We start from the raw sequence: 27,997 nt of genomic DNA, 5'->3' as shown, positions 1-27,997 counted from the left end.
CCGCATCTTAACAGAAACCAAAATAACAATTGTTGACGGAGATCGGGATGGTGCGAGATGACGAAAGTGAGAGATTCACTCTTTGATTCTGTTGCACTCACATCCCTGATCAGAGACGCCGGAGAGCGGCGGACTCAACCTTCATAGTGGGGGCGAGAAGACGAGGGAGAGGGTGGTGGAGGTGAAGCGATATGAAAGGGTACGGCTCCGGTGGAGTGTCTGCCGCCGCGCAGCATGTGGCGAAGCGGAGGTGGAAAGGGCAGGTGGCGGCCGTGTTCGCACTGTTCGTATTCTCGCTGCTCGTCCCCCTCGCTTTTCTCCTCGGCCTCCACAATAGCTTCCCTTCCGGTGCGTCACCCCGCGAGATCCTTTCTATTAAAACCCTAATTGTTCCATTCAGATGTCGTGCGTCCCGTCCGCCCCCTGTAGCGCGCTGCGGAACGCGGATTTTTGCCGCTGGGCCCTTGATTCGAAAGAAGCTTGTGGCGCTGGAGAGATCCGTAATTGGGTTGTGGGACCGTGACGTTGATTGTTCTCGTGTTCTTTTTATATATATATATATTTAATTTCATTGTGTTGTTTCTGGGTTTTAATGCGACGTCTTTTATTCCTCATCTGTCATCTTCTGCAGGATACATGGCGGATGATCGCTCCCAGCAGGTAAGGACCGTAATCTGCTATGCTTTGTTTTGACTGGGATTGTGTATATTGACTCGTTGATTCGATCATTTTCTTTCTCATTCATGTCCAGGAAAGTAGCTTTGAGACTTACCGCAACGTTGATCGTGGACGAGAGCGGTTTCCTTCGGAGGTTCTAGTTTCTACTTCGTCTCTTAAGTAGACTACGATTCATTTGTCTCTCTCTTCCAGCCTAGTTGGTATTCTGTATCTTTCTTCTTACTTTTCAACTAATATAATTCCATGATGGGTGAATGTGACAGGGTGATCAGCAGAAACTTCCTAACCACAAGGACAAGTTTGCACCGGTCTTACCGAAGGTTTCTCTTAGATTCTTTTTCAAGTTTTTAAATCGTGGGGTCCTTATTCATTATTTATAAATATTCTTTAGATTGTTAGATGAAGGGTCTGTTTCCTTGAATGATAAATCGAAAAGATAGATTTGGACAAATTGAGCTTCGATCATCTTTCTGTTGTTTTTTTTTGTTTTGACGGATGAAGAGGGATTATGAATATTTGAAGAGATGATTATGAGCATCTATCCAACATAAGTCATCCATTTAAAACCTAGTGGAAAACTAATTAACACCTATTGGATCAATAAAAAGTCATCCATTCCCTCTATACGTCCTTCAAGAAAACAACTCAAAGCATAATTTCATTTTTATCCCTCCCCTTCACTTTTCCTCTTTCTTTCATATCTATCTTTTTAATTTACCATCCTTTCAAGAAACAAGTGGCTGACGATTTTGTTATTTATGCTTAAAGAAGTTGTATTCATTTCAGGTTTCCACAATTTCTTTTCAGTTGTTTAGTTCTTCTTTGTAAAGAGGTACTGTCCACTGACACACAAGAACAACAATGCTTCAGTTTTGGTCACTACCCTTTTTCAGTCATTAAACTTAAGCTAACTTATGCTCTTTATATTTGTCATCTGAACAAAGGGATGCTTTTGAAGATAAAGGATGAAATTAGGAATATCCTTTTGGAAATTCCAAATTAACCTTAATCCAACTGCTCAAGTGGATTGCTTGGGACAAATATTATAACCTATTCTGTTCTATTTGAATGATATAAAAACAATATTTCTTTTTCTAACGTTGGATTATAAGGTAAAAAAAATTCTGATTTTGTTTTTCTCTTTGCAACTGGAAATAAAAATGTTGTATGCAATAGATGATGGAATAGCTTTTTCTCTTTATAGCACCATCAAATGCATCAAACCCTTCATTTTTCTTTCTAATAAATCTAGTTGGCATCCTTTTAGCCCGTGGAGTAATGGATATTTATCTATATGTTATAGCTTATGCCTCCGTGATTTAATTATAAGTTTCATAATAGGCATCCTATTGCTATCATTAACTGTAAGCCTAGTTAAGAAAGAGTTTCCATCATCCAGTAAGCATGGAGATTATTTCTTCACCTTGTTATTAGTTACTTTCATATCTTTTTAATTGTAAAATCAAGTTCCCCAATGTTTGTTCAATCTTCACTACCTTGCTGTTATGACCTACGATGTTGATGAAAAGTCTGTTTGTTTTATGGTAATTGTTTTTTCACTGGTAAGGAAGAAGATAGTGATTAAATTTTTCATAAAGGCCTTTAGAAATTTGTGCTCTTTTTGTACGCTAATACGCTGTCATTCTGAAAATGATTAAATCTAAAGTTGACCAATATCCTTTTTGAATCTTGCTTTCTTTTCTCTTGTTGTGTTTGTCTTTGTCTTCAGACGACTGGATTTTGCTTCATGAAATTTTCATATATAAAATCTGAAAATCTCCTCTGACAGATCCAATATTGTTTCTGTTGATTGTATTGTTAAGAGTCTATGACATTGTTTTGTGTTCACCAACGCTGCTATATTTTTAGAGCAATATTTTAATGTCTTATTTCAGTTTTTTTTTTTTCCTTTAGCTATGCCTTATCTTTGTTCATCCTCTTAAGGTTCATATTCTTTTATGAAATGAATTTTTATTTTTAAATCTTTTGGGATATTATACCGCATCTGCATCTAACCTTAGTCAATTGAATTAAGTTCCTAAGACTATGGGATGCAGGTTCCATAGTTTCTGGATACTTGTTTCAACTATTAGAGATTCGGGACAGAATTTATCAGTAGGTATAAATATGGAATCCAGAATTCCAGCTTGAGGATCTTTAATCCGCTTGGAATTTTGAAGTTAGTGCACCATCCTAATTTTTAATTGTGGACTGGTTTTTTTTTATTCGACTTGAAATATATCCTGATTGTTCCATCTTCAGTATTGAAAAATCAGTGTAATTGACGTTCCAGTTGTCTAACAATTGGAAATCCAGAGGCCAGGTCTGAAATCTCCATCAATCGTAAGTTTTGAAACTAGGTTGTTGGGGACTAGATCAGTTCCACTAATATTCTTTTCATTCTATTATACAACATTACTTATAGCACATTTCAACTAATTTCTGGAACACATTAACTTAATTTATATTGCATACTGGTTCTTTCACTTTAATAGGTACTATATATTCTTCTTAGCTGGTCATCCTACTGTTGTGATTGATTTTAAATATAAGGATCCTTCAGTCATGAACTAATTTTTACAACAGATATTCTTTTTAGCTGGTCTTCCTACTGTTGTGATTGATTTTAAATATAAGGACCCTTTAGTCATGAACTATTTTACAACAGAGTACAAATGCTTAATTGATAACAATGGAATTGGATCATTGGAGTTGCGTGACTTTAGGACTGTCTTGGGTACAACATACTTGATCTGAAGAGCGTAATTTTCTTATTCCCTAACCGCTTGGCGGTCGGCTACGAGATCAGATCCTCTGTCCCAAGATTCCTGTGTCCCCTTGTCCCCTCACTGATCAGACGGGCTAGATTGCACATCACAAGGATGTCATACCCGTCCGATCGGCGAGGGGACACGGAAATCTTGGGATGATCTGATTTATAAGCTGAGCTCGTTATTTCTTCCCTTCACATAACCTAAGACGAGCTGTGAGGGGCGCATGGGTGAGCATAGTCACATTTTGCTATAATTTTTACTACAACTATGATATAACTTTCTTACAAAACATCTCTCAAATATTTTTGATAATTTATCGCTTTATATTCAGCTAAGGATATCCACCTAATTTAATATGCTTGCATATTCTACAAACTAATCTAAGAGAGAACACCTTATTTTACCTAATTGTGGCAAAAAGAAGAAGCATATGATAGTTTGGAACTTATGATAAGTTAGTTTTATGGTAAATAACTGAAAATGGAGAGGAATATTTATTAGATTCCTGATGCTAGAGAAAATGTAAACTTAGATAATATTTAGATGCATAAAAGATGAAAAACCAAATTTTTTTGTTGATGATAATACAATTAAGGAAAGATGAAATTTGTTTTTAGAAACTTCTTAATGAGCTCTCCATAGTAAAGTTGGATTTAGAGACTGAAAAATGATATAGGTATATGGAGGGATTAAAACCTCGAGCCGAGCTGAGCTCTTTGTCCGGCTGGAGAAAGTATTGTTTGTGCTTGTATCATTGTCAGAGGTGTGTTGGAGGAGGAGAAGAGGGCCTTGGTGTCAGGGGAAGAGGAAGAAGAGTAGGAGCTAATATTGGTGTTAGCGGGTGTGTTGGAGAAGGGGTGCTAGTGTTGGAGGAAGAGGAAGAAGAATAAGAGCCAATTTTTGTGTCATAGATGTGCTAAAGGAGAAGGGGGTACTAGTGTTGGAGGAAGAGAAAGAAGAGTATAAGACGAGGAAAGTTACCTAGAGTGGAGGAGCATCATGCGAGTTAGTGCTGGAGGATAAAATTAGGGTTACGAAGATTCTTAACCTACTCTTCTTGAAAGAAGACAAAGGAGCTAGAGTGTCAGGAGAAGATGCGAGTTTTGATGCAAAGGAGCAACAAAGTAGATGGAGCAAGATCGCACACGAAATCTAAGGAGATGCAAAACGAAATTGCATGTAGACGAGATTGACACGATTATTTCTTCGAAGGAGCCACATTGAGGATTTCACATGTGTTGATAGACAGGTGGAATAAAAATTTCACTCATTCCAACTGGCACAATTTGAGATTTTAAACAGTCAGTCAATTTGCGGAGCTGAATGACAGCATATAGGTAAAATGAAAATAAAAATGATCGAAAGTAGTATTCTATTATAAGATCAAGATATTCATTTCCCTAGGACTCTAGAAAGAGATATAGAATAAGAGATGAAACAAATATCTTGAAAAATCAATTTAGTTTCATATATTGAAGTTCATCATAGATCTTGCTTATTTAATTACACAACTAACTTACATGAATTGTTAGAGAAGAAATGAAGATTTTGTATTATATTGATGTGATAAAGGATTTCTACGTTGTTGCAGTTATTGTGTCTAATTTACTGAGAATGTGACAAGTGATTTTCTTATTGGTTTACATCAATTTAAGTCTATCTTTTGAATATAGATGTACTCTCCAATCATAATCAAGATAAACCTCATTTGCAAACAATTATGCTAATTCATGAGTGGAAATACATTAAGTTTGAAGTTTGAATTGTGGGAAAACAGACTTCATAAACTAAATGCTTCAAGGGAACTAGAACTGAAATTGGATATGCGAAATGTAGTTTTGTTTAAGTTTTAAGTCTTGTAACTTTGGTTTTGTGCCTGGCTATTAGTCCCTGTTCAAAATGAGAGGTGATGCTAGTCATGTGTTTATGTCGATTCCTAACAACATAAATTACAACAATTGAAGTAGGGAGTCCTATGCTAGATCTCAATAAAACTAAAGCAAGAAGTTCAGCCTCGCCATGCCTCGGTGTAATTGTTCCAATAGAGCCTCATATGGTTGTACTTGCATCTCATCTCTACTGAGAGTAGTAGTTGTATCCTTCAAAGGAGCCTCGTATGTCATGTCTCACCTTAGTAATTTGTAGTTGTTGTCCTTAACTACTCACTGTGATAACAGACAAAATAATTTTATGGATCATGCTTCCAGTAATAAGGAAAGAATCAAGGCATAGTTAAACTAGATGGATATAACATTCCTATTATACTTTTAAATATCATGATCTATTATTTAACATTAAAGATATGTTGAAGACAGTATATAAAGACTAGATTGTTGAAACAATGGAAAGCTTATGAGAATGTTATACTGAATGCGAGGCACCATTATTAGAAGGATAAACTCAAAAAACATTAATATGTAATGATAATTAGTAATAAAAGATGGTATACGCATGCTCAAGAGCTATGAATTTTATAGATTGATGTTGGACAATTAAAGTGGAAGTTGTAAGGGGAAGTGAGGAATTAAAAAACCCTTTAGATATCCTCATGAAAAATGATTTTTTTTATTTGATATTTTTTCTAATATATCCTTAATATAGGCCAATGACGTGATAATATCCATATAAATTTCAAATAGTTGGGACAAACATGCTTGACTTGAGTTGGTTAATATATTCCTTTGCAATGTTTTTTACCATGATATTTATTCCTATCAAGTGCAATTTGATTGATTCTCCCCTTTGATATTTAGGGGAGTTGCAAACAGGTTATTTGTTTTTAGGAATTAACCTGAGGAAGAGTGGAGGTGAATGAATGAGACATTGTTGGCAACTTAAACTTGGTAGGCACTGGTTAGGGAATTTAGGAATAATAATGTCAAAAGTGTATTTTTTTTTCTCTCTCATTACTGTAACAGTTAGTTTTCTTGCAATTTATTAACACTCTTTAAGGATCCTTGTTCATATATTGGCTGAGATGGTTTTCATTTTGAAGTTAATTTGAGCTTTTGCCAATTGTTTTTATATGAGTGGCTTATTGACAGACATACTAAAGGGTAGTTTTAATTGCATATACTAGGGTGTTGATAGTGTGCCTCCTGAGGAATTGAACAAGCGAATCAACAAAACTGTCAGCCCACTGTCCACATTAGAATCCAAGAATGATAGATCTCAGGCTACTGCAAAGGACAACAAATCCAAGACAAAAGGTCTGTATTGATGTTTATATGCGGATTATTATTTCACACATCTGGACATCCATATCCTCTGTACCATAGAGATCTTTATTATTGATTTGCAGGTCTTGTTGATAGTAGTGGTCCTTTAAGAAAGCCTCCATCTTCCAGTACTAAAGTAATAGTTCTTAACACTTTAAAAAATTTCATATTATTATTGATATTGTTGTTTTCTATCCACCAAATTGTCTACTTTAATATTCTTGTTGCATGTAGTAAATCAGTATGACGATTACTATGTTCTCCTTGATCTAACTGTGTTAAATTCAACTATGTTACATGCTTTAACAAACAGCTATGTTGCATACTTTAACAAACAAGTTCAGCATTTTACCTGGTGCTTTTATTTCCACTGTTCTTGCATGACCTATTTTTTGTATTTTCCAGACTGGTGTAGAAGATAGAAAGCAGAACCCTGACAGAGGTTTTAGTGCTTATGAGACTGACATATCCTGTGAACATGAATTTGGAAGCTATTGCCTTTGGTCCAGAAAACATAGAGAAGTTATGAAAGATTCTATTGTGAAGAGACTCAAGGATCAGTTATTTGTGGCAAGAGCTTATTACCCAAGCATTGCAAAAATTCAGGGAAAGGAAACCCTTGCTCGGGAACTGAAAATGAATATTCAAGATCATGAGCGAATGCTTAGTGAAGCAGTTTCTGATCCTGATCTACCACCACTGTAAGTACTTTCATGTGATATTGGAACCTATGAATATTTTCATTTGATGATAAAATGAATCAGCGTGGCATTACTCTGGTACTAATTGATGCAATATTAAAATCCATCCAATCACATAGATAATTGGAATGAAGCTGATGAGTTAAAAGTGATAACTATCTCAATAAGGGAAAAAGAACCACATACAAAGAATCAAAAAGGAATATCCTATTAATCAAAGCTGAATATTATATACAATAAATATAAAAGAAGTACCACTAATTGTGAAACATAATAATCCTAATAAACTCTTATCAAATTGAAAGATACTTGTTAAACTATTACCAAACTAAAAGCTATTTCTACCAAATAAAAAGTGACCAAACTTTTGGACACCTAAAAGAGGGCATTGGTCAAAATCAACTACAAATTAAAATTAACATTGATTTACCAAAATCAGTTACAAATTCAAAATCAAGTTAATATTGATTCCTTGTTTGCATTGTTCTCCCCAATGAAAAAAACTTGTTCTAGGTGAATTAATGACATCTTTTTTTCTGGGTCATCTTTGTCAAGCACTAGGAACAATTAATTAACGCTATTAAACAATGTTTCTCTGTTATTTTCCTTTTTTGGACATCCCCTTCATCAAGTAATAAATTGATGCATTTTATTCTTCCTTTTAAATTGTGATTTCATTTCCTTCCCTTTGGCCACCTTTTCCAATGAATGAGAAAATGCTCCAATTTAGCATGGCGGTGAAGACGATGTCCATCTCAGCATAATAGTCACTAGACATGGAAGTGATATCGTCAAGTGTGAATCCATAGAAATAGAATATGTGACAAAGTAAATATACGAAGATTGATGCTCGAATTTTTCATAGTAAATTAACCTTTCCTTTCAATTTGAAAATTGAACTAATACATAAATAGGTCTATAAGATAACAAGCATTATTATTAATTTTTCACATTCTGGTCAAATAAATTAGACATAAAGGATATGAATGCTTCTAAAAATGTTAAGAGAACAATTAAATTCATGAATGAATGCAACATGAAAATTTACCATATCATTAGACTCTTTGTAATAATGAACAATACAATTTTGTTCCTAATATCAACAAATATTTTCCAATATGCAAAATGGAGCTCTCAGTTTGGTAGATAGAAGCAAATAAGAAAACTTAGTAGGACGATGAACATGAAAGTTGTAATTATGAAAGAAACATGCCAATGAAAATCTTAATTAATTTGCTAATTTTAAAATTCGAGTTAGGCATTCGTAATTCAAGATGTTCATTTCGTTCAATTTTCTCATGTCTTTTCTTGGAAACATTGAACAATTTATACTTTGTAAACCCAAGTCTAGGTCAAGGTTCTCTCTAAAGGGTAAGTCAACAGGAGGTTCTTGCATCATAGGAGTTTATCTAAGATGCTTTATCTTTAGGGAGCTCTTCTACAATGTCATCTAAGAACCATCTTAGAGTCGAGTCAAACTCGAGGTCTTTTAGAGCTTAATTCTTATTTTAACTAAAATTTCAATAATTGAATGAATTAGATGCTTTAGATATTGCATTGAGTTTGGTTTACTTATTGTGCTTATATACTTATTAGACATTCATTTCTTAAAATTCGGAAGACATTTTTCCTTCAATTTCTTCTCATTTGTGTGGATATGTGATGTCGTCTTATCTCTCTAACAGATTCAGCAAGTATGAATTTGACAAATTGTACTTAATATCTACTAAAATTATGGTAGGTCCGTTCTACTTTTAATGAATCTAAGCTTGTTTTCCATGGATAATGGGGTTTATGTATCTCATCTCTCATGTATTTTATGGTAGTTATGGTGTCTTCTCTTATCATGCCAATTCTAAGGACTGATGCTTATAAAGTAATGAGACAAATTAATGATGAAAAAAAACATCCTATGATTATTAAATATTTGACTAAGGTGGAAATAAGAGATGCATATGATTTCTTTTGATGATTGACAATTAAATTAAATAGCAAACTATGATGGTATTTTGTATTATATGAATGCATGGTGCCAATCGAAAAAAATAGCAAACTATGATATCTTGTAGCAAAGTTATGATGAAAATATATTCTATGATGATTAATGACAGACTAAGGTGGAAATAATAGATGCATATGATTTCTTTTGACGATTGTTGGTTGAATTAAATAGCAAACTATGATGGTATTTTGTATTTTATGAATGCATGATGCCATATAGAAATTGTGAGAAATTTTAATTAAATATAAGAAATTTAAATTCATTAAAAAAATATATAAAAGTAATTTTCGTAGAGAAAATGTGATTTTACCAGATTGTACAAAACTAATTCTGATGTTGAAGTTGCCATGAGGTGGAGTCTGATTGATGATGGCCCGTAGTGTTCAATTTTCTAATGAATTCATTAATGTTGGATTAGATCTGTGCATTGGACCAGATCAAAGCCTTGGATTAGATTCAAACTCCACCATCCCTTCTTTCCGCTTTTTCCTTTTCCACAGAAGAATCCCTTTTCTGGCTCCTTTCTCAAGAGCTATAGTCATTCTTTTTTTCTTGCTATAGAAGCCACTGGTTACTGCAAAACAGATTGCCTTCTTTGTTTGACCTTTTTTTAGAAAAGGGACTAAGCTGTAAATTTACAGATTAGTGGATTAATCTGTAAAAACTTGAATCTGATCAAATTTACTGGTTGCATTGGGTCTCATTGTGGCTGCAGGCTTTGAGGTCATGTGCATGCTATGTGGAGTGGTTAGCACGCTGGCTGTCAGTGATCAAGGCCATGTGATGCAGCAAATTGTGCTGGAGCACACAATGACAGGCTGGAGAGGGCAGATGATGTTGGTGTCACAACAACGACGCCTCATGGCTGCAATCGAGTGGCATAGGTTAGGTGTGGACAACAATGTTGTCCATGAAAGTGGATCAGTCAGTAGGATCTGAAAGGTAAGACAAGATTGGTCTCGACTAGTAGGGTGTATGGTAGCAGAAAGTAGGTGGCGTGATAGGCATCTTGTTTGACCAGGAGGATTGAATGATCAAGAAGCAAGTTTGAGGAAGATCTTGACTCGAAGGTTTAAGCCATGATTTAGTATTGATAGCTTGGAAGGAGCTTGCTGGTGGCCTGCAATTACATGGAGTTAGAAGAATCAAAAATGCAACTAGTGGAGGTTGGTAGCGATTGGTGACTAGCCACTGCAGCTGGACGCACTGGACGCACATGGAATCAAAGGCACAGTGACGGAAAAGATGTAGGCAAGTGAGGATAATGCAAATGAAGGGGATGTGTACCAGATGGAAGATGGCATAAATGCAGATAGTGGTGAGCGGATGGATATGTGATGAGCAGATGTATATGATTTAGGGGAAGGGAAGGCAAATATCAAAAATTGAACTAGAAATTGAATTTTGATACTTGATGCAATCATGAAACACAATACCACTCTATTACCAATTGATGCACTACCAAAATCGAACCCTTAAACCATATAGAATTAGGATGAACATGACGAAGTTAAGTGCTATATAACTCACAAAGAGAGAAGAAATCTCACTTTTTTTTTTATCTTACATAGTGAATAGAAGGGGAATTTCTTGTTAGAAAAAAACTATGGCAAAAATCAAAAGGGCGCCCCTATGTTGATTTATTATCAAAAGGGCGCCTCACCCTTGTAAAATGACATATCTGTCCTCTACTATAAAGTAACAGCTTATTCTCATTATTATCTTTCTCTTATTTTTTTCAGGCGCCATAACTAAACTTTGAAAGTTCATAACTTTTGACTCAGGTTGAACCACGGGATGCACAATATATTAAATCGAAACTCGTTTAGCTATTTACAACTTGTTATGTGGTGGAATCGTAACGGCTAGGTTTCAGGCTCAAAAAATATCGTTTAAATCTTTTTTGGAGGTTCCAAACAATTTTAGTCTTAAAATTTGTTTTTCCATGTTGTAGCAGCTACGGAACCGTAGTTGCTATAACTATGTGACAACTCAGTTGTAGCAGCTACGAGTTCATTGTTGTTACAATATGCCAATTTAGGTTTGGATTACCCTATAGCCTTATGTGAATTCAGTGACATCGAGAAGTTGGAATGGTTGAATTGACAATGCCACAAACAAAAATCTGTCAGGTTATTTCACCAATCTTTCTTTCTCTTTCAATCTTCATCTTTACATAATCTTCTTTTTTGAGTATTGAAGGTAGAAGCTTCCTTTAAAACTTGTTTATTCTTTTAGGAACTTTATAGGGATGGACTTTACAAAAAGATATTTTGTAGGAATGGGCTTTAAAAAAGAGTCTTCCATCATGAGGAATAATCTGATGAAAGTATAGCAAATATACCTGAGTGAGCCCCCTGTTTTAAGCCAGCGAATTCAAGGAATACGATTCTTTGTTGTGGATTGCCTATTTGTTAACATTATAATTAGGTATTTATGAACTGCTTTTTATGTTTTAAACTAGGGAAAATTTTCAATCCGTATATCACATTTGGAATACGATTCATGAGGATTAATGGGGAATGACAAGCAAATGAAAGCAGTAGTGCCAAACAGATAATGAGTTGGCAACACAGGGATCATTAGATGTTTCAACTCATTTTCTTTCTTTTTAAAAGGAACAACTCAATCAGGTGATAGTCACCATCCAAAGTAACTCTACCTTTAGGATAATCTTCTAAACTCTCAATGTGTTTCTTAAAAAAATTTCTGTTATTGCTCTTTAGGGGTTTTCAAAACTCCATTTTTATGTTATTTAACAAAAATTTCCAGCAAATATTAGTATGATAGTTTAGATTTCATCAGAAGTCAAGAATTTGAGACAGCAAATCTCAGGTATGGAGGAATTAGCAATTATACAGGAAGCCCCCTCAGAATATGAAAGGGAATTATCAGAAATCCAGCAAGAAAATACATTCCTTAAGCTAATAAATGAAAAGCAGCAAAAGGAGATTGAAGCTTTGAAACAAGAGAAGCAACTCCTGTTGGAACTCGAGGAGATAAATAAAAAGGAATTGATGGATCTCAAAACCAGGTTACTCGTTCCCTCATCTCTTCCTGTACTAACATTCAATGAATATTATGTTAATGCTGCACCACAGAGGAATAATCTTTTAAACATCAAGGTAAGAATAGAAATCAACAGTCAAGATTGTGTCCTAAATGCAATATTGGACACTGGAGCTGCAACTTGTGTTTGTGATGGAACAAGAATTCCCAAGGAATTTAGACAACAAGCCTCTGTGGACGCTCTCATTCAAGGTGTTAATGGTGCAACAAAAGTAAGTGAAATCCTAAAGGAAGGAAAAATTTGGGTAGGAGAGCAGTACTTCAGGCTACCCAGAACTTTTGTTATGCCCTCTTTAGCGGAAGGATTAAACTTCATTCTTGGAATGAATTTTATTCGAGCAATGGAAGGAGGACTGAGAATAGAGAAAGGGGAGGTGACTTTTTACAAATTGGTTACCACGGTTTCAACCCCTCCCACTGCACACCAGGTAACTCTACTTGAAGAACTAGATCTTGAGTTAACTGAATATTATGATATTTGTGCAGCTATGCCACAGAAGGGCATCATTAATCAAGAATTTATTGATCCCCGAGAACTTGAAAGGTTGAGAAAACTTGGCGTTATTGGGGAAGAACCATTAAAATTCTGGGAAAAGAATCAGGTGAAATGCAAAATAGAGGTCAAGAATCCAGATTTGATCATAGAAGATCGACCTCTCAAGCATGTGACAAGCAAGATGAAAGAAACAATGGCCAGACATGTCAAAAGGTTACTAGATCTCAAGGTAATCAGACCATCATCCAGTAAACACAGAACTACAGCCATAATAGTGGAATCAGGTACGGAAGTTGATCCTGTTACTGGCCTAGAAAAACGAGGTAAAGAACGTTTGGTTTTCAATTACAAACGACTTAATGACAATACTGAAAAAGACCAGTATTCTTTACCTGGCATTAATACAATTATTGCACGGATTGGTCATTCAAAAATATATTCAAAATTTGATCTGAAGAGCGGTTTTCACCAAGTGATGATGGAACCGGAGTCAATCCCGTGGACGGCATTTTGGGCAATCGATGGATTGTATGAATGGCTTGTTATGCCATTCGGTCTTAAGAACGCGCCTGCGATTTTTCAGAGGAAGATGGACAATTGCTTCCGAGGTACTGAAGAATTTATTGCTATTTATATTGACGACATACTTGTGTTTTCAGATACTTATGAGGCGCATAAAAGGCATTTAAAGGCCTTCATCACAATCTGTGAGCAGAATGGGCTTATACTTAGCCCAACCAAGTATAAAATCGGAGTTAAACAAGTGGATTTCTTGGGAGCCACTATTGGGGATTCTAAAGTCAGGCTACAGCCACATATCATCCAGAAAATCCTAGAGACGAAATCTGAAAGCTTGACTGAAATACGAGCATTAAGGAGATGGCTAGGAATCCTGAACTATGCAAGAGCGTATATCCCTAATCTGGGAAAGACGCTAGGACCACTTTACTCCAAGACGTCTGCTAAAGGTGAAAGGCGTATGAATGCACAAGACTGGAAAATTATAGAGCAGATCAAACAGCAAGTTAAAAACCTGCCAGATCTGGAAATTCCCCCTACAAATGCAATTATCCTCCTTGAAACTGATGGATGCATGGAGGGATGGGGCGGTATATGTAAATGGAAGACTTCTAAAGGAGAGCCAAGGACTTCTGAAAAAATTTGTGCATATGCTTCAGGGCGATTTTTGCCAGTGAAAAGCACTATAGATGCAGAAGTTCAAGCCGTGATCAACAGCTTGGAAAAATTCAAAATTTATTATCTTGATAAATCTGAGTTGATTATCAGAACGGATAGCCATGCCATAGTTAAATTCTATGAAAAGGCTTCTGATCACAAACCATCCCGGGTACGTTGGCTTACCCTTTCAGATTATATTTCAGGGATTGGTATAAAGGTCTCCTTTGAACATATAAGTGGAAAAGACAATGTCTTAGCTGATGAACTCTCTCGGCTGATAACTACAATTCTGGTGGACAAATGGGAGCACACCTTACTACGTCCACTAACAAAGGCTATTAATGAGGTTTTACAGAAACCTAATCCTATTGCAGAAGCAAGAATGGCATCCCACATCTCAAACGCATTAAGGACCAGCAAAAAGGGTAATGAACTTGTTAATGTGATTATAAATAACCAACTCTCTTTGCAGTGTGCATGCGGAAGAGATGCAGCCTTGCTAGTTTCTCACACTAGCAGAAATCCTGGACGACATTTCTACAAGTGTAGCACCGATACATGCCATTGTTGGTATTGGGCTGACTTGATAGAAAATTATGTACAACAAAGGCTCAACATGGAGGCACCTTTGGCCCAGGAACCAATTAATTGGGTCAACATAGAACAGCACGGCCACTGGGATAACAACGATCCAGTATGGGAAGAACCAGGGTTAGGAGAACCCGAAGTTATCAACAATGATGATGAAGCCAACTCAGAAGTTGACGATCCTACGGAAGATTCCTCACTCTTCCACCAGCACATGGACTAAAGCGGACGTGGTGGACCCCCCCCCACAAACAAATGTCGAAGCAATAATTCAGGAATCTTATCCTGACTTTTTCTTTTGTAACAAAGGACTTACGTGTCCTCTTTACTTTTAGAACGTGCACCGAAAGTAGGTTGTCGTACACTAAGTGTGATAGAGCTGAGTCAGCTAGTTGGTGGTTCTTTACTTACTAACTAAGCAAAACCTCCACTCCTTGATGTATATAAGGAGTAGCTCTCTCAGTGTAACAGGCATCGAAGAAGATCTCTATCTGCCTATTCACTCCTAAGTTTCAGAAAGCAACTGAATTGTTTTCAGCCTTGCGAGTAAGGAACAAGATCCTGTAAATTTCCGCTAGCAGCTTGTAAGTTTGTGTGAAATAAATTTCCTTTGTGAAAAAGTTTAGTTTCACTACTATCTCTTTTTGGTATCAGAGCTAAGGTTATGGAATACATGGGGTAAAACCTTAAGATAGGGGCCTAATTAGGCTCTGCTTACATAAACCAATGTTTAACCTTAATTGTTTTATAAGTCGAACAGGTATTAGTTCTCTGAAGGTTGCTTTACGCCTGAATCATGCTTCTACCTTATGAAGTAAAGAAAAATGATTCTTCACCGAAAACCTAAAGTGGAGCTGGGAAGGTTAGGGGAGTCGTTGCTAAAGGTCGCTTGAAGCCTAGGTGGCGTGAAGACCGTGTCAGACTCAAAAATCTTCTAATATCCTCCTGAGGTGATGAAGCTACGTGAAGTATTTACAAAAGTAAGAAGAAGCATGAGGCAGAGTAAGGTTAATTCTTAAGAGACCACGTACCTGGTAAGACGTACAAACTAAAAGGATAAACTAGGTGAAATGTAAGTATCCTAGGAAGGCATAAACCCTATCTTATCATTATCATTTACGGTTAGCTCTGATTAGTACATGAACACTGATCTGAAAGAATTTGAAAATCAATTTCTTTTGTGGAAAAACTCTTGGCAAAACAGAAAAGATCTAGACTACTTAAATCTAGATTCTTCTTTGCAAAAAGATTTAGCCTATAATTTAAAAATTACTGCCTATAGGGTGGACCTTGGCAATAAGGCTTTATTTGCTTTAAGTAAGCAAAATAATATTCATACTCTAGACGTGAGAACTAAAATCCAGGAACAGGGCTCACAGCTAGAAGAAATCAGCCGTCTTTCAAAGATTGTTAGGCAACAACGAGAAGATTTACTACAGTTGCTAAAACAACAAAATCAACTGAAGGAAGAAATATTGCAACTGAGGCAAGACTATCTGAAGAGACGTCCCCTCTCCAAAAAGGACGTTGAAGAATTAGTCATCAAGCTCAGTGAACAGCCAAAGCATATTGAAAGGCAAACTGAAACTCTTAATAAAGAGTTATCAAAGAAAGTGGACAAAGTAGAAGAATTGATCAACCACCTAAAGCAAGTTATTATTGGATGAACCTACCAAAAGATTCTGAAGAGTATAAAGAAGCTATCATCTCTACTTCTACAGGGTGGTCTGATATTGGTGTCGGATTTTCTGAGAAAGAAACTTCACAAAGCCTAGTTTCATTATCCAGGCAGCTTAATTCTGTTCTTTATTCTGTTATCCAGCTAAGAAGAGAAGTACGTCAACTAAAAATCAAGCTTGACAAAGTCTCTGATACAACAGGCATAGCAGAGCTTACAGAACAACTTAGAAGAACACATCTTAGTTCTACAATCAGCTGCAGTAATTTCATCATAACTCCAGTCATGTTGACATAAGTATTCTTTTCTTGAGACCCGCATTTGAGATCGCCATTCAGATTCTCCAATTAAGTATTCAGAAGGTTCATCTTCTATAACCTGGAGCATATTGATAGGAATAGGCACTGGTTTAAATGCTACTGGTACCTTCTTTTTATCTGTTGATCCGAAACCTCGAGATCCTCTTTGTGTTTGATCTAAGAATTGTACTTCTTCCACTTCTGGGAGTGCTATTTTCTCAATAATGAGCTGTGCTATATTATCACCAATATTGAATAATATGTTCTCAAATGAGAAATTGAATAGGATCACCTGAATGCTTCCTCTGAAATCAGCGTCAATGACTCCTCCATTAATGAATATGCCTTTTGCTGATAAGCCAGATCTAGGAGCTATCCTTCCATAAGTTCCTTCTGGTAATTTGACACTGATGCCAGTATTTAATATGGCATGAGAATGTGGCGTTAGAACACAACCTTCACATGTTGCTAGGTCATAGCCAGCCGCTCCTTCAGTCCTTCTCTGAGGTAGAAATGCCAGAGGGTGCGTTCTTCTTATCTTCAGGGTTTCCTGTATCATATCAGTTTGTTGGAGCATAAAAATATCAATTTCTTCAAACTGATAAGGTAGGTCTTCTCCTTCAGAAACAGAATAAATATCAGATAAATCTGATTCATTCATTCCTACAGAGACCACTTCCATACCTTCCTGTAACTCCAAGGAGTCCAAGATTGCAACCCTTTTCATTATTTTTCTAGGGTTTGTGCATTCAGACGCATAATGGCCTGTTTCGCCACATGCATAGCACTTGCAATTCTTTTTACGTAAAGCAAGGTGTTTTGCTTTACCAATCCTTACATGGGAATCATGAGGCTTTCCCTTGTAAGTCGTGCTTTTTCTTGCACCAAACTTTTTACCTGTTTTCTCCTTATTCCTTCCATATACACCATGAACAGGTGTATTGCCACAGAAATTCATCTTTTTAAGCTGGCTTTGAAAAAGGGCTTCTTGACACATATCTTTCAAGAATTGCCTGGTGAAGGCTATTCTTGGTACCACCCCTATTGTGTTGGTAGGGTGCCTTTCTTTGAATGCCTTCTCAACCCTGTCTCCCAGGGGTCTTGGTAGTTTTGTAAAGAATTCTGTTGATAATTCTTCATTTACCCACATTCTTCCACTTTTAGATGCCAAGTGGAAATAGTCATTCATGTATCGGTATACCGCCTTGTCAGTCATCTCATTACATACCAGGCTCTTCAAGGTTTTGTAGGCGCTGTCTTGTTCACCAGTTGTTCCTACCTTTGGATTTTCAAGGTAGAAGATTAGCCTCATTTGATTAAGAACATTTTGCGTACCGTTATTGCCCATGGCTTGTTTCTTTAGATCTTCAAATTCTTCTTGGTATTTCATTCGCCATGTTACAAATGCTTTCTTTTCTGATTCCCCAAGAAGGTTTTCAATATATAGAATTTTATCTTCTGGGAGCTCAAAATTTTTGTCCGCAAGGTGGATGAGGGTAGAGCTTTCCCATCTGTCAAAAACTTTTGGGTCAAAATCATAAGGCATTACAAATACCGAACCTCTTTTTGCGTTAGCCGAAGGTAGTTGGAACCATTCCGAGTTATTTTCCCACTTCTTTGGCTTCTTTCCAGCTAGGTTGGCTTCTTCAATGCCTGCCCATCCTCTTGAGCTTCCAGCTGGGGCATATCCTGGAATATCCATTTCCTCATCTTGAGGTGGTCTGTACTGACTTATTGCTGATTCTCCAGTGGAGAGAATTCTTTCAATATTTTGGAGTTCAGGATAATCATCAAGAGTGGTATTGATGTTATATTTACTTCTTGGTGATGAGATTGTTGTTTCCTCAAAAATCTTTGAAATTGCTTCACTTTCTTCTTCACTTTCTTCTTCACTTTCACTTCCCACCATGCTTTGAAGAAGAGAATCTTCGAACGCTGCGAGTGCTGGATAATCTTGGAGCAAGTCATTAGCTATAAGGACTGGGTAGTCATCCAGCGAATCATCAATAATAGTAATAACACCAATTATATGTTCTTCATCAGTCTCATCATCCTCCTTATTGTACATAGGTGCTTTAGATGAAGCAGCTGGTTGATAGTCTCCAAATTGTATTGAAGTACTGCCATCATAGTTAGTTGAAGATAATAAAGATGATGGTTGCATAGGGAGAATTACCCTTGAAGGTCGTAAGTTCCACTGACTGCCTTGGAACTTAATGGCTGAATATTTGGTTGCATCAATTGCTTTGACCCCCTTTGACCGGAGGTATTCCGCAACCTTTTCAACTCGGAATGCGAATCCTACATTCGGAGTATTTGATAATCTTGCGGTGATACTTCTTGTCACAAGCAGATTGGCTTCTGCTCCTTCCCATGACTCATATCCATGGGTTTGAATGGAGATCTGAATATGCCTAAAGAAATCTTTGATTGTTAACATAATATCAGGCATAACATATATTAACTGGTGTCCTTCAGCGAGATCAATCTCCATTGCAGCAATAATGCTTCTATCATCAGTATTCCATCGAGTGTCCCTGAATACTATGAGAGCCATAGTCCCTGCATAGCGTCTATGGAGGATTTGGAAACGTACCTGTAATATCCCAAGATGGATATATTCTAACTCTGCTTGAGCTAGGCGTTCATAAGAATCTTCCATTATAAAGGTACGGTCTTGCTGGTCTGAGCCAGTGATCAGCATCCTCTCTTCAGATCTATAATGATACACCCTATGATGTATATTATCTCTTCGGGTCATGTAGAGAACCTCCGCAGGTACAGTTCTTGCGCGTTCATGCATGGATCGCCTTAGTTCAGTTTCAGGGTTCATTAGTAGGGCTAGGGTGTGTTCCCTAGGTTGCCTTCCTACTATAGATCTTCCAAGGTTGGCGATACTTCGACTTATTCTCTCAGCTTCATATCTGGCACGGGCGGTACGTCTATAGTCTCGAATTTGTTCTTCCACAAGAGGAACACCGGGTCTTTGTGAGGTAGTTGCCACTTCAGTTCCGGTGATAGGAGGAAGACGTGCTTGCCTGGTATTCATTTTATATTACTCAAATCTCAAATTACTCAACTAAGCCCCTAAGGGGTGTTACATCCTTTTCTTTTATATTCTCGATAGCATCTTCTTTGTGTTCCAATGCTACTTAGCATTAGCAGATATAATTTTTTTTAGCAAGTATACAAAATGCTATTTGATACACATAATTGTTCACCAGCTTAAAATTTCAGCTTTTACAAAATTTATCATTTGCTCCAAATTTATGAGTTAAATTGTGCACCATAAGATAATTCAAATATGCAAAGGCTCAATTTGCCCATCTTAGCTAAGCTATTTGCAAACAACTCAACACAAACTTTCCTCAAGCGAGAAACATGCTTGAATTTTCTTCTATTTTCTGTTCAAAAATTAAGTAGTCATAAAACCAACAAAAAAAAAAAAATCCAAATAATCGTTGAAAAAATCAAGCTAGGGTGCAAGGGCATCGTTAGGGTTAACAATCCCATGAAAAACAAACACTAAAGAAGAATTTAACTTAACCAAAAGAGAGAATATTCGCTACTTGATAAGTTGCTGCTGCAATTTTGTCATTTTCAGCTGCCAAAGCATAATTTAGGGCTGGCTACATAAAAAAGATTAAGAAGAAGATCGGGTAAGAAGGCAAGGAAAAACACTCGCCAACTTGGAAACACACACTTATGCCCAAATGCCCAAGTAGGAGGTGGGATGACTAAAAATTGGAGGTAGTGGAACCAAATGCCCAAGTTGGCTTGCAGCTTGAGCTAGGGATGGAGAAGAGACTCGTTAGACATAGGAGAGGAGCTTGAGGGATTGAAGTTGATTGGCCAAATTGGAGATAAGCTGTAGGGGTGGAGATGCCTATGAGAGTCACATAAGGAATTCAGGCATAGCTCCTCTAAACTTCTTCCCTTTGAATCAAATCAAAATTAATGTTAGTTTAACCTTGGTTCGATCATAACTCAACCAATCAGACTCCAAATTGGGCCAACTTTGAATCATATAAAAGCTGGCTCAAAATCCTAATGAACCGAACACGAGCTCAAAATTCCATCGATAGATCCAACATTAATAACTTTAAATTTCAAAACAGCCTTAAAATTCCCTAGATAAATCCAGATAAATATCATTTAAATGTAAGTAAAAATTATTAAATATGCTAAAATCCAGATTATAACAATATTTATGATGTGGTTTAATTTTGACATAGTCCCTCAATTGTGAGACCCATTTCCCCTCTTCATCATGATCATATAAGGATGCTCGGCAGTAACAATATGCTGAAGGTGATGTGGAGGTTGGATAATTTGAGGTGGCAAGCAATGTTGATTTTGTAGAGGCAAGGTTGGATGGGTGGATGAAGTAACTATGAGAGAGTAGCAAGGGTATCTTTGTGTTAACGAGGACAAGGACCAAGGCCACATGGTCCTAATGAGGACCAAAGGGTGGAGGAGGGAATGAGACAATGAGAAGAGATTTACATAAAGCAATATTTCAAGTGATAATGAGGAATCTTGGATTTGATGAGAGTAGAGAGGCAAGGAATGAGACGATCCTGGAGGCAAAGGAAGTTGAAGTTGAAGTAGAGGAAGAGTGACAAGGAAGTTGCAATACATAGAGAAACAATGAGGGAGGAAGTTAAAGGATGTTGAGGAAGAGAGAGGAAGTCGATAGTGGAATAGAGAGGAGGTGAAAATTTGATATCTTTTTTTTTTGTTTTTGGTTCATTTCTATTAACTCCCATGACGAACCAGTCATAGCCGGTCCTAAGTCCGGATAAAGAATGAGGGTTACGTTAGATTGTTCTCCAGTCTTAAAACTATGATAAATGTTTAATGAATTGGTCCATTAAACTATTGTGCTAATGTTAGGTTGTTCCCTGGAAGGAACACGTTACAGGCTTTGATTGTAATATATCGGCAAGGACCGCTACGTCTATAGAACTCGGGTATAATGCTAAATATATAAGAGTTCGCATTGCAGGGTCACTGTAACGTATCGGCAAGGATCACTATATCTCTATGAGAATTTGCGTGTAGTGTTAAATAGGCAAGAGTTCTCATACCATAAGTTGGATAAGAATAAATATGATAAGAAAACTAATAGTCTAAGATTTGGAATATGGAACATAGGAGCCTCACTGGTAAATCAATTAGAGGTAATAGATACAATGATTAAGAGAAGAATTAGTATTTTGTGTATACAAGAGACAAAATGGGTCGGTGAGAAGGCAAAGATGATAGAGAATTCGGGTTTTAAGTTATGGTATACAGGAAAGAGTAAAGCAAGAAATGAAGTGAGTATTGTTGTAGATAGTTCGTTAAAAGATAAAGTTGCAGGAATAGTTAGAAAAGGGGATAGAATTATAGCCCTTAAGATAATAGTGGTGAAAGAAATTATGAGCATAATTAGCATATATGCACCGCAAGTAGGATTAGATGAAGCTACCAAATTAAGGTTTTGGGACGACTTAGATGAAGTATTATAAAATATTCTGTCAAATAAAATGATTTAATAGGAGGTGATCTAAATGAGTATGGCAGAGTGAAAAATGAGGAATATGAGAGGGTACATGGGGTTATGGGTTTGGAACGAGAAATGAAGAAGGGAAAACTATATTAGATTTTGCGATAGCATATGACCATATATTAGCTAATACATTAACACTTAGTCACGTTCAAAAGTGGGAATAATAAATCACAAATTGACTTCCTTATGGTTAGGAAGAAGGATAGAAAGATTTGTAAAGATTGCAAGTCATCCCTATAGAAAGCTTAACTACCCAACATAGGTTAGTAGTGCTAGATATACACCTCAAGCATAATATCAATAGAAAGAAATATATACGATTTATAGAATTAAGTGGTGGAAGTTAAAAAATAGAAGCAAAATATATTTAAAGAGAAGGTAGAAGTACAAGTATTAGGTGAAATATATGATGACTCTAATACGACATGGGATAAAATGATATTAAAGTTGAAAATAGTAGCTAAGAGTGTACTCGGTAAGTCAAAGGAATATGCACCACTAAATAAGGAATCTTGGTGGTGGAATGAGAAAGTATAAGAGAAAGTGAAGGAAAAATGAACAACTTATAAAGAATTATATATTTTTAAGAACGAGGAAAACTTAAAAAAATATGCAATAGCCAAGAGACTAAGAAAGTAGTGAATGAAGTAAAAAAATAAAACTTTTGAACGATTATATCAAAAATTAGATACAAAAGAAGGGGAAAGAGACATTTATAGAATAACTGAAGTGAGAGAAAGGAAGACAAAAGATCTTATCCAAATAAAATGTATTAAAGATGAATGTAACATGATACTAGTAAATGATGGAGAAATAAAAGAGCGGTGGAAGAGGTATTTTCATCAACTTTTTAATAAATGTTTAGGTGACCAACTTAACTTAGGTAATTTAACTAGGTTAAATGAGTATATAAATTTAAATTTTTTCATAGAATTCAAAATTTAAAAGTAGAATAAGGTTTAAATAGGATACACAATGAAAAAGTCGTTGGACTAGATGGTATTCCGATTGAGGTATGGAAGTATTTAGGGAAACAAGGTAGTGCATTACTTACAAAATTATTTAACATGATATTGAAAACGAAAAAAATGTTTGATTAATGAAGGATAAGTACTCTAGTTCCTTTATATAAGGATAAGGGAATGTCTGATTAATGAAGGATAAGTACTCTAGTTCCTTTATATAAGAATAAGGGAGACGTACAAAATTGTGCAAACTATAGGGGTATTAAACTAATGAGTCATATCATGAAATTTTGGAAAAAAGTAATAGAAAAAAATTAAGGAGACCACAGTGACAAAAAATTAAGTTTGGTTCATGCTTGAAAGGTTGACAATAGAAGCTATGTATCTTCCTAGACAACTAATTGAAAATATCGAGAGCAAAAATAAGATCTACACATGGTATTCATTGACTTAGAAAAAGTTTATGATAGAGTTTCGGTAGGATCAAAAAGAATTTAGATATCTCCATAATAACATGATATTGTCCACTTTGTGCCTAAGCTCTCATGATTTTATTTTTGGGTTCTACCCAAAAGGACTCATACCAATAGAGATATCTTTCCCTTATAAATTTATGATCTTTCTCATGTATTTTCAATGTGGGACTTTGTTTGCAACTTTGCAACTCAATAATCCTCCCTTCAAACGAAGGACCATAGATTTCTCACATCTGATCCTCGACCCACCAGGTCTTCCTACCACTTGGTTCACCCGACCTACTAGGATTTCCTTGCCTAGCCGTAACTAGGACTTCTTGCCTGGTGTTTGGTCCTCTTGTTTCGGACACGGGAGCCCTCACTTCCTTTGTTCGAGGTCAATATTCTACTCACATGACTCAATTAAACCATAGCTCTTGTGCATAGTCGGCGGTTAGACCTTCTAGTAGTTCGAGCTCTGATATCAATTGTAGAACCAAAAGGAATTTAGATATCTCCATAATACAAGCGGAGTAACTGAAGCATTTTCAATAAAGATAGGGTTACATCAAGGATCCGTTCTAAGTTTCTATCTTTTTAAACTAATTATGGACAAACTCAGTACAGACATTTAAGACACAGTGTCGTGGTGTATGTTGTTTGTAGATGATATTGTTTTAGTAGATGAAACATGTGAAGGAGTACATTCTAAACTAGAATCTTGTCGGAAAACACTAGAAAGGAAAGATTTTAGGCTTAGTAGAATAAAGACAGAATATATGAAATTTAAGTTTAGCAATATTAGACATAATGAGACAATTGTTAAGATTGGAGATGATGGGTTGTTCGGAATCGAGAGCTTTAAATACTTAGTATCATTTTTGCAAAACAATGGAGAGATTGAGAGAGATATCTTACATAGAATACAAGCAGGATGGTTGAAATGGAGGAGAGTGTTGAATGTTTCATGTGACCGTAAAATACGTCTAAAACTTAAAGGAAAGTTTTACAAAACTGCAATTATACCTACTATGTTATATGGAGTTGAATGTAGGGCCCTGACTTGAGCACATAAGTAGAACATGAGAGTTGCAGAGATGAGGATGTTAAAGTGGATGTGTGGACATACGAGGATGGACAGAATAAGAAATGAGAGGAGAGAGAGTCGGAGTTGCATCTATTGAGGAAAAACTTCGAGAGACACATTTAAGATGGTACGAGCATGTACTTAAACGATTAATAAATGTTCCAGTTAGGCGATATAAAACTTTGATAAACACACATATCAAACGAGGAAACGGAAGATCAAAAAAGACTTGGTTAGCAATAATAAAATATGATAAAATTTATTTAAGTAAAGATGATGATATAGTAGGAGATATAGCTCAATGACGTAAAAGGATCCATATAGCCAACCCCTCATAGTGGGATAAATCTTGGTGGTGGTTGTTGTTCATTTTTGTTAAATTATACTGATAAGATTACTCAAATGACACACATATGAAAGCTTAAGGACGAAAAAAAAAAGAGAGAAAAAAAAGAACAAACAAAAATTAGGGCTCCAAATGAAATGGAGGCCAGTTCAACAAGTTTGCTTGTCTGACTAATCGGCAACCCTCTATTAACTCAGTGCATTTAGTTTAGGTATTAGGAATACCGAGATGAAAGTCAAACCCATATAATTTGAGGTTAAAACATTTATGTACAGTCTTGTTGACATGTTTTCTTGATTCCAATAGATTGCGTTGAATTGAATATCCTTATTTTTGCTTTCATTAGATCAGTCTGTTGGAAATTTTATGAACATTTGCATTTCATTTCTTTCTTCTGTCATCTAAAGCCAGTAATCAAAGTTTTTTTTCTTTTAAGTGTGGGGAAGAAGATTAAGAACATGGACAATGTTATTGCAAAATCCAAGTCATGCCGTGTTGATTGTAATAATGTTGATAGAAAACTTAGACAGATACTTGATCTGACAGAAGATGAAGCTCATTTTCATATGAAACAAAGTGCATTTCTCTATCAGCTTGGTGTCCAGACCATGTCCAAAACTTTTCATTGCCTTCTAATGAGACTGACTGTAGAGTTCTTCAAATCTCCATCAGTAAATATGCAGCATTCTTCTGCTTATAAAATTGACAATTCAAACTATGTGCACTATGTTATCTTTTCAAGAAATGTACTAGCACTATCAGTTACTATCAACTCTACCACAATAAATTCTGAGGTATGAAATTCTAATCCTTGTGTTCCTTCTTTCTCTTTGATTTTTTTTTTTTTTTTTTCTTTCATCACATTAGTGAACATTAATTATTTTACAGGAACCCAATAGCATGGTCTTCCACGTGCTGACTGATAAACAAAACTTTTACTCTATGAAACATTGGTTTGCCAGACACTCATATAGGGAAGTGACCATTCACATTCTGAACTTTGATGAGCTCAAGTCTAATCATTTTTCCAACATGGGTTTGGGAGAGCTTTCAATGCCGGAGGAGTTCCGTATCTCCAGTCACACTACTACACAACCATCCCCTTTGCAGATGAACACAAAATACCTCTCAGTATTCGGTCATTCCCATTTTCTTCTTCCTGACGTGTTTAAGAATTTAAAGAAAGTGATTCTTTTGGATGATGATGTGGTTGTTCAGAAAGACATTTCCTTTTTGTGGAATCTTAATATGGGTGGAAAAGTAATAGCTGCGACTGAATTCTGTGAAGTGAAATTGGGTCAGCTGAGATCTTATCTAGGTGCTACTGGGTATGACAATAATTCCTGTGCCTGGATGTCTGGTATAAACAAAATTGACTTGGAGAAATGGAGAGAACTAGATATTACTGGAGTTTATCAAAGTCTTGTCCGTAAGGTAATTGCTAAGGATTAGATATTGGTTTAATTGAAATTTCAATATATAATTAAATAGTTTAATAATATTTATTTCTATGGATGACCAGATTTTGGTTTCAAGACCTACTAGTGGGGTTCTTAATTTCATTGTGTAATTATTATATCTATCTTTCATTGCATATGGCAGTTGAAACAGAAAAATGATGCACAGTGGAGAGCTGCTGCACTTCCAGTGAATTTACTTGCTTTTCATGGTCACATATATACACTAGATAATACTTTAATCCAGCAAGGACTTGGCCATGATTATGGAGTCTCTGAAGAGACTGTACAGAATGTTGCAGCATTGCATTATAATGGAAACATGAAGCCTTGGCTCGATCTAGCAATTCCAAAGTACAAGAAATACTGGAAGAGCTACCTTACACGAGATGAGCGTTATATGGAGGAATGCAATGTTAATCCATAGTTTGAGATGCAAACTGGCAGTAGTAAACCTGAATCAGAGAGAAGGAAACAAGCATGGCTGCCTCTTTTTTTGCTGCAACTTGCAGCAAGACATCAGCAGATACTTCCAACTGTCAAGAGTCACCCCAATAAAAGTCAGAAAAGAAGTTTCTTTTATTGTTGGTTCTTGAACACGCAGAAGTCATCCAGCAACACAAAGATTGTTTTTTCTTCAGATTCTTGACCTCAGAGAAATTTGTAGAGAAGATAGGCTCCAAGAGTTGGTATTGTACAATTGTTTCAGGTAAGTTCACAAATTGACTGTTATTATATCATTCATTCTTTAGTATGAAGAGTAGTGGGTTGGCACTATAATTGGATTGATGCCATCCTTGAAACAATGTAGATCCATTTTGGCCCTCCTATTATTTCTTCCTTCCCATGTTTCCATTGCCTTGTGCAATAAGGGTTGGCATCTCCCATTAGCAATTCTTTTTTCTCTAATGTTACACATGGAAATGCATTTATTCTTGACGAACTGGTGCCCAATTAACTTGGTAATCAGAAACGATTTTGTATTTAATTATACTAGCAATTACAAGCTTGCATTTTGATATGCTCCTGGTGTTCTGTGTTGAATTTGCTGGAAAGCCGTGCTGTATCAGCATTGATCAATCGCACAGGAAGAGATTAAATTAGATTTGTTCTGTGTAAGAGGGATGTTCTCCTTTGTTCTCTTCTCGGCAAATGCAATTTTCATATTTCTTATTGTTTGCTCAATATGACCACTTTGAGTTACTTAGCTTACCACCTTCGCTCAGGCTCAGGAGACCAAGGTACAATGCTTTCTGGACACCCAAGTCGGAGACCATACAGCCAGAGTGCAGAATGTGTGCTTGCAATTTAGGATGTGCTTAATTGATCATCTGCTGATGCCATTTGTTGCTTTCTTTTTGCAATTGCACATGACCTGTGGCATTTCTTTACAGGTGGGTATGTTTTACCTCATCATATCTTGCAGGGTGGGTGTAACAGGTAGTATACGA

General features: G+C 36.1%; 1 protein-coding gene across 2 annotated transcripts; it reads left to right on the top strand.

The window, feature by feature from the left end:
• The first annotated feature begins 3 nt into the window (after window positions 1-3).
• On the top strand, window positions 4-27,997 carry LOC122020145 (probable galacturonosyltransferase 7). 2 transcript variants are annotated; one of them, XR_006122128.1, is made up of 11 exons: window positions 4-348; window positions 632-660; window positions 752-811; window positions 942-998; window positions 6,532-6,661; window positions 6,754-6,806; window positions 7,076-7,371; window positions 25,526-25,883; window positions 25,978-26,523; window positions 26,692-27,255; window positions 27,773-27,997. XR_006122128.1 is itself a non-coding variant. In XM_042577927.1 (10 exons), exons 1-10 carry the CDS (start codon window positions 192-194, stop codon window positions 26,971-26,973), a joined length of 1,968 nt encoding a protein of 655 aa, XP_042433861.1. In that variant the 5' UTR covers window positions 4-191; the 3' UTR covers window positions 26,974-27,567. The 2 variants fall into 2 exon arrangements, 1 of the variants encoding a protein (XP_042433861.1); XM_042577927.1 differs by lacking the exon at window positions 27,773-27,997 and having other exon boundaries at window positions 26,692-27,567.

This window comes from Zingiber officinale, chromosome 9A, assembly GCF_018446385.1.
Source record: "Zingiber officinale cultivar Zhangliang chromosome 9A, Zo_v1.1, whole genome shotgun sequence".
NCBI lineage: Eukaryota > Viridiplantae > Streptophyta > Magnoliopsida > Zingiberales > Zingiberaceae > Zingiber > Zingiber officinale.
This window is presented reverse-complemented; position numbering and strand designations above follow the sequence as displayed.

Bases quoted from the DNA above. Each gene is read 5' to 3' on its own strand.
- LOC122020145 (XM_042577927.1), top strand. From the start codon at position 192: ATGAAAGGGTACGGCTCCGGTGGAGTGTCTGCCGCCGCGCAGCATGTG. The intron at 812-941 runs GTTCTAGTTTCT...TGAATGTGACAG, and splicing joins GAGAGCGGTTTCCTTCGGAG to GGTGATCAGCAGAAACTTCC. The intron at 6,662-6,753 runs GTCTGTATTGAT...ATTGATTTGCAG, and splicing joins CAACAAATCCAAGACAAAAG to GTCTTGTTGATAGTAGTGGT.